The following is a 7,207-nucleotide window of genomic DNA, read 5'->3' on the forward strand; positions in this document are numbered from 1 at the left end:
AAAAAAAATGCTGTGATGACACTGATGACAGTGATAACATTGAATGACAATTGACAGATGACATACTCGCGGTCGCAGCGTAATCGGCGTATATTTTGTTGTAATTTAATTAATTAAGATACTTCGAAGTTTATATAAATTATCAGTGTGGTTAATTAGAGATAACTCAAACTTAACATACATAAGAGTTTATTCGTTTTAGACTTACGTACAGATAAGAAGTTACTTGTAATTGTACCATGGAGGATATAAAAAATATTCGTATAACCCCTATGCCAGAATCGAAATACGTGAAGCCGCTAAGGTTCCACTACACTCAGAATGGGATGGAAAAGAACTGGGATCTACTGGCAGTTCACGACAGCGTGGCTATCGTTATTTACAATGTTACAAGAAAAGTTTTGGTGTTAGTTAAACAGTTCCGTCCAGGTACGTATAATTATCATTCTTGAAAGTGTGTAATAGAAATAGATTAAAATCTAACTTAGCCCATCTCCCGGAAAAAACATTTAAATGTAAAAAAAAACACTACAAGTCCAAACTTCTTACACGCTATAAAGTTTTTTAGTTCTTAATAAAATAATTAATAAAATAATTATTTCACAGCCATGCATTTCAACAGCGTTCTCCCAGAAGACCGTGAGAAGGAAACCATAGACATTGAGAAATATCCACCCTCTTTGGGACTGGCCCTCGAGGTATGTGCTGGGATTGTAGACAAGGAAAAATCTGTGTTGGATATAGCCATTGAAGAAGTGTTGGAAGAATGTGGATATAATGTCCCTGCTGAAAATATGGAAAGGATTATTTCTTACAGGTATTGTAACTTTTTAGACCATACTTAAGTTAGTGTTTTTTTTTTAGTTTCCACTCGAGACAGATTTTTTGTTTAATTTTATTTATTATTGTTATTATATTATATTATATTGTTTATACTAGCAGCTGACAGCTGATGCGTGTATGTCACTGCACTTTTTTTTGCTTAAAAAAATGTCCGTTATATTGAAGAGATCCATTTTCAAAGATTTAAATTGATCCTCAGGTCAGGAGTTGGTGTGCAATCTGCTCTGCAGACACTCTTTTTCTGTGAAGTGTCAGATGACATGAAAACTGAGCGTGGTGAGTATAGATGGTCAAACCAAATTGGCAGTAAATAAGAACCAAAAAAAACTATACTCATCCTTTTTTTTTGGGTGCTCGTACTAGCGTAAAACAAAGATAGTATGATTATCTCTGTCTATGTTTGAAATGAGATAGTTCTTTGACAAACTATATTAATTATGTGTGGCCGAATATCCCGCCAAACAACAATCCGTTGCATCTCTAAATTTTCTTCTTAATCACAACAGATTAGTTTCCTACAGACAAATTGTTTTGAATTTAAATTTACATTAAAAACAAGATCAAACACATTGTAAAGGTTAAACTAAGTACCTTAAAATTGAAAAAAAAAGAAGTGTCAATTCTCATATTGATTGATTTCATAGTAACAATTAATTTGATATTTCATAAAGAGTTGCTGATTTGACTGGGGCTGTACTATCCTGTCCTATTAACTGTTACCTCTAATATGTATACAACTTCATTATTTTCAGGCGGAGGAGTTGACGATGAACTCATAGACATTGTTGAGATGACAATTTCTGAGATGGAAAAGTTACTAAGCTCCCCAGGACCTGTGCAGAGCCCACCCAGCTTCCTGTTCGCAATGATGTGGTTCTTGCATAACAAGGCTAGCAAGTATATGTAGGTAACTGGCTATTCGTCGTATGAAAAGTCATTTAACGAAAGTGTAACGCGAGTCACGATTTCATTACGTGTTTTTTTTTTTAATGACAATTTTAATTGTCAATATAGAGGAGAGGCCAATTCGTAGAAACTACCTTATTTACGATTTCCTTGGACCGAAAAGGTTTATACCGACAAGTGGTATTGTTGCAATCGATATTCGATTTTTCAACTTGAGATATTTGTTTTCGCTTACATTTACTCATGACTGGGTTCCATGTGGATGAGATCTTAAAATGTTCGTCTTATTTTACGCGATTAAGTTCGGTCGTTTGTGAATAATAATTTGAAATATACATAATGAATTAAAGATAAAGAAACACTCAAGAAAGTCATAACTCGCGTCACTGTCCCTGCAACGACACAGAATATGAAATTCAATATAGCACAATTATGTAGTTAAAAGTATTAATATTTATAATACTAGTATGGTGGAGGGTAGATTTAGTTTTCTGCCAACAAAGTGTTCTGCAGTTTGGCAGATATGTGCTTTTATTATTACACTGTAATCTCGTTTTTATGGATTAAATAAATAAAAAACAAAAATATGGGTAAACTTTACCTGGTTTTTTAGCGATTTCTAAATAATAATTGCCTTTCGAAATCGCGACTGTTAAGCTTATGTAGCACATTTATCTTTGATTATTTTGGAATTCAGGCTGTTATATACATAAATTAGGTCACAGCAACATACTGCTGTGTATCTTGAATTTATCAATCATATAATTTTTTATTATTACCCAAATCTTATACCTAATTACTATATTATATATAATAATATAGGGCATCTGGTAATAGTTTTGACCTATCTCTGGTGGCAATTTTTCAAAGGCTATCCTACAGTTCCTGCACCCTTTATTCCTGGCATAAATTATAATCGGGATTGTGGTATCTTGAGTTAACTGCGTTGTAGTTTGTGATTACAAGTTCTATTCTATATAAATTTATATTTAAGTTTAGGCTTAAAAGCACGACAAAGACGGTTGAATTAGCCTGAAGAAGCTTTACCACATGTTATGTATTTTTTTGCAAGTGTAAAAAACCATTTGGCTTTGGAGAATAAGTACAATACCTACAAAACCACTACCAACAAAAATATCTACAAAAAAATTGCCCCCAATATCTATAAAAATGGAGCTCTAGGGATATATAGGGATGTCGTAGTATAAAGTGGTATATGGTGCAAATAAGTTTAGTAGTCAAGTCAGAGAATCAGTAGTAATGCTTGTGCCATAGTATTTTTTTCCATCCCACTTCGAAAACGCTTCATAAAGCGGTGGCGGTGTTTATAGTCTATGGAGGTTAACATTACTCTGTTTTCTAGTCGGTCGTTCGACTACACTTGTTCTGAATGCAAAAAGCAGAAAGAACCAGTCCGGGATTGGCTCATACAGTAATGTAAGTCTATCTGATATACAGAATGATTTTTAATTTGACGTGTACCTTGAACGGGGTTCTATTAGGGCTAAGTTTCAATTATTTTAGCCCAGTCGGCTAAGATGAGTGGTTCCCCTTTAAGGTATAGGTCGAACTACTTATTTCCTAAAGTTTAGGAAAATCTCACAAGAATTAAAGGAAATGTCCCTTATGCAAAGTGAAATCTTGTGATATTTCCGAGGTCTTTCCATGTAGAAAATTTGGTAACTAACAAAATATGGGCCGACAGACCTGAAATAAAGATTTTCATTTCAAAAAAAAACTTTCCGTGAGCACATGAGTAGTTGTATTATCGAGTTGAGTTACAAATAAATGCGTAGAACATGTACAAGTACCTAAACTTATTAGTTTGTGATTGTCAGATGGTTCTATACATTTAATTTTTTACCATTGATAAAACCGTGATTATGTCGATGTTTTAAAAAATCTTGCGTATTTGGACTTGAGGATTATTTTGATAAGGTAGAAATTTTAATGTATAAAAACCGCCTGTCATCAAAAACAAGTAACAAAGCTGCAGGTAGAAGTAAATACATTAATCAGTTTCCATTGTAATGTGTAATCAGAATTAAAATTGGCATGAAGTATTCGATAGGGCAAATTAGAACTTAATCTACTATGTAGACCTAATTAAATGACTTGTATTTAGTTATTGGAAACCAGTTAGGCAGAATTTACAGTTCCTATGTAACGCAGCGTCTTATACAAGCGAACAACTCGCTAACGCGAAGCGAAGCGGCGCTGCGGCGGGCCCACGGCGTTCGCGTTCGCAACGAGATCGCCCACGTAGGACACTTCTATTAGGTATCAAAGGATTGATTCACCCCGCGCCACGCCGCTTCGCGTTCGCGTTCGCGTGTTGTTCGCCTACGTAGTCCACTGCGTAAGATGCGTTCAAAATAACTTTAGTGTTTTAATAGTCCCGCCATAATATGAATAATTCAGTCACAAACATCTTTATAAGCTTTTTCACATTTATATCAGTAGTATTTAGTAAATACTGTGTATGTTTGTTTGTATGCAAAGGGGGTCAGAAATACTATTTACTAGATCCGTATTAGATATGCATACAAACAAACATACACAGGGGGTCAAACGTCTCGGCAAATCATCGGTACAATCAGCAGCTGAAGTAGGTAAGCAAGCAGGCAAGGTGTTCAAAATTATCTAATAAATAATAATAAAGTAGCGCCAATGAAATTTTGAACACCCGACTTGCTCATTTATTTCTACTTAGCAGTTTACAATCTTTACATACGTTTTCCTATTTTATCAAACTATGTATTTTTAGCATAGACATATATGTTACTTCGTAAAGACCGGCCTTACGAGCACTACGAATGGGGTCAAAATCGCATTTAGTTACACCAGCCAGCCAGCCACTCAGTCGTACTCGTGTCATGTGGCGAATTGCGCAATGGAAAAGTGTCACTATTGGTGTAAACAAAGTATAAGCATATGCATACAATTCCGACCGAACACCGACGCCTTTCCACTGCGCAATTCGCCACACGACACAAGCACGACTACTGGCTGGTGTAACTATATGCGATTTTGACTCCAATGTATCTATTTATTTATTTAATTTATTTAGAAACAAACAGTCTCTTATATTAATAACTTGTTACAATGTAGGGTAATAGACTTATAGACCTACAGTTTCCTAAAAAATAGTATGAAAACCATGTGACTTATATAAATACTAAATTAAACTAGAAATATAAATTCCAAGTTGTCAAAACAATGTTACAACAATACTCTTTCATTTTAACAAAAATAAAACAAGAATGGAGAAATAAAACAAAAATGGATAAAACTAAAATAAATAAATTGTAAACAAAACAAAAGTGCAATTAAAGTTAATTTTCTAATTAAAGCCTGTTAAAGCCTATTAATACACTTCAAGGTCAGGCGTTTGAAGGTACAAAACTTGTATCGACCCCATTCGTAATGCTCGTAAGGCCGGTATTTACGAAGTAATATATATGTCTATGATTTCTAGAATATCTCTTTTTTTGCGTATAATTTTAAAGTTATACTATACGTATGTTTTACACTCAGACCTTTTAACCCATTAGCGCCCATTGTACCCACTTGGGTACACCTGGGTTATGGTGTTAGATTCGATTTTTTACTGTTACTCTATCTAACAGCATTTAAAAAAAAAGGTGGGTTCCAATATGTGGGTGTAAGGTGTAGGCACAGGTACTAATAGAATAACTCACCAACCATTGCGCTTGCAAAAAATATTACATAATTTCGATGGTTTTTTTTTAGTGCTTTTTGCATAACAATTTTACCTTCATAATTCAAGCGGAAGCCGTTTCCAATAACTTATTAAACTATTTTTTTTTCTTTGCAGAGTAAGTAGGTAATAGAAGAATAAAAAACATTTTTTACCCTAATAAAATGTTAATTTAATCCTAATCTATATTGTTATTTTTGGTTATAAATGCATAATTTGAACCTGTGATTAATTGATTATTGTTATGTATTTCTGAAATATGAAATTGTTAATAAGGAATCTTTGTTTTATTTTACAACTAAGTACCTAAGTAATATTATCTACTTTAGCATTTTTAGCGGTCAGCAAACCATGTGATGTGAGCCCGACTTGAAATTTGCTAGTTCTTACTGCTAAACGTTCTCAACTCCGACATACCAAAGATTTCAAAAGTAAGGATAGGTATAATACCGGGCGAACATGCGCACCAACGAATGTGTGCACAAACGCCATTTGCGCACCAACAAACTGGCCCACTTCGTAGTGTTCGTAAGGCTCTCTTAAGGCGTCTTTACGAAGTAATACACGGTGGCTAAAAAATAAGGTAAATTTTTTTTCGCGATTTCGTGGTTGGTCCCATAGTAAAAGTTGCTCAATATAATCCCAAAACCTCCATGGCAACGGGAATGCACTTATTTTTTAGCCATCCTGTAAACAGGATGATTATAATATGTCTGACCAGACCATACTGAGGGGTGAATATGTTGTGGTATACATACTTTGTTATGGGGCCAACCCCGAAATCACCAAAAAAAATCTGATGCCGTCATACATTTCGGTTATATTTCGGTGAATCACATGTCAATGTTTTTCATTGCATGGAATAGCGAATTTTTTTTCGGGGTTGGCCCCATAATGAAAGTTGTTCAGTATGACCTACATACAAAAAACAAAAAGGCTTGGCCGGTCGAAGTGTTTAGCAGATGGCGCCAGCATAGCTTGTCCTGTCAATCCCTAGAAATGTGTCAAATTTTTGTTTTTTTAATGCCCTGGATGCCAGCCCTTTAAGCCAAATCTCATAGAAAAAGGAGCAAGCTTTGATGGCGTCATCTCTGCAAACCTTTGACAGTCGCCAACCCCATTAGTTCCCATTAGTATTAATCCATGTAAACCTATATAGCACGGATTACATGAAAACAATTTTTGTCCAGTTTCGATGTTCTCTGCAGCAATGCTGCAGCAGCAAACACAAAGTGAGCGAGCGCGTGAGTGTGGTTGATTCCCTCGCGTCTTGCGTCCGAAAAACCGACAACAAGCAGAGCGACAGCGAGGCGAGCCGAGGATAGATGAGGGGGCACGAGCGCACCGTCCACACACTCGTACTCGCGTTCCCTCCTGTAGCCTCGTGGAGAATCTGGATCAAATCTGGATGCGGCATTGAGCCTAAACGGAAACCAGCAAAAGTCACTTTCGCCTTCGCCGGAAGGAACCACAGAGTAACTAATAGACTGGATCGGTCATGAGGGGTGGGGGGAAATGACCGAATGGATAGTCTTATGTATCTTTCAGTAGGAGTAGCAGAGAAAGCGCAGTTATTGTTTGTCCTTGTCACAGTCTCACATTTTTATTTATTCCCCACCGTAAATTTAGTATGGTTTATGGTGGGCTACAAATGTACTCGACCAACGACCAATCATATTGTCGCATTGCGTATGTTCTGTCCCTCACGGGCGAAAGCGTATACCTCATCTATGTAAT

At 35.8% G+C, this 7,207-nt stretch overlaps 1 protein-coding gene across 1 annotated transcript; it reads left to right on the plus strand.

Moving 5' to 3' along the window:
• The first annotated feature begins 85 nt into the window (after positions 1-85).
• LOC134748211 (uridine diphosphate glucose pyrophosphatase NUDT14-like) lies at positions 86-5,703 on the plus strand. Its single transcript, XM_063682926.1, has 5 exons — positions 86-429; positions 607-817; positions 1,043-1,119; positions 1,596-1,746; positions 3,113-5,703. The coding sequence occupies exons 1-5, from the start codon at positions 240-242 to the stop codon at positions 3,183-3,185; spliced, it is 702 nt and encodes a 233-aa protein (XP_063538996.1). The 5' UTR covers positions 86-239; the 3' UTR covers positions 3,186-5,703.
• The last annotated feature ends 1,504 nt before the right edge of the window (positions 5,704-7,207 follow it).

The sequence above is a fragment of the Cydia strobilella genome, chromosome 16 (genome assembly GCF_947568885.1).
Source record: "Cydia strobilella chromosome 16, ilCydStro3.1, whole genome shotgun sequence".
Classification (NCBI taxonomy): domain Eukaryota; kingdom Metazoa; phylum Arthropoda; class Insecta; order Lepidoptera; family Tortricidae; genus Cydia; species Cydia strobilella.

Bases quoted from the DNA above. Each gene is read 5' to 3' on its own strand.
- LOC134748211 (XM_063682926.1), top strand. From the start codon at position 240: ATGGAGGATATAAAAAATATTCGTATAACCCCTATGCCAGAATCGAAA. The intron at 430-606 runs GTACGTATAATT...ATTATTTCACAG, and splicing joins AGTTAAACAGTTCCGTCCAG to CCATGCATTTCAACAGCGTT. The intron at 818-1,042 runs GTATTGTAACTT...ATTGATCCTCAG, and splicing joins GAAAGGATTATTTCTTACAG to GTCAGGAGTTGGTGTGCAAT.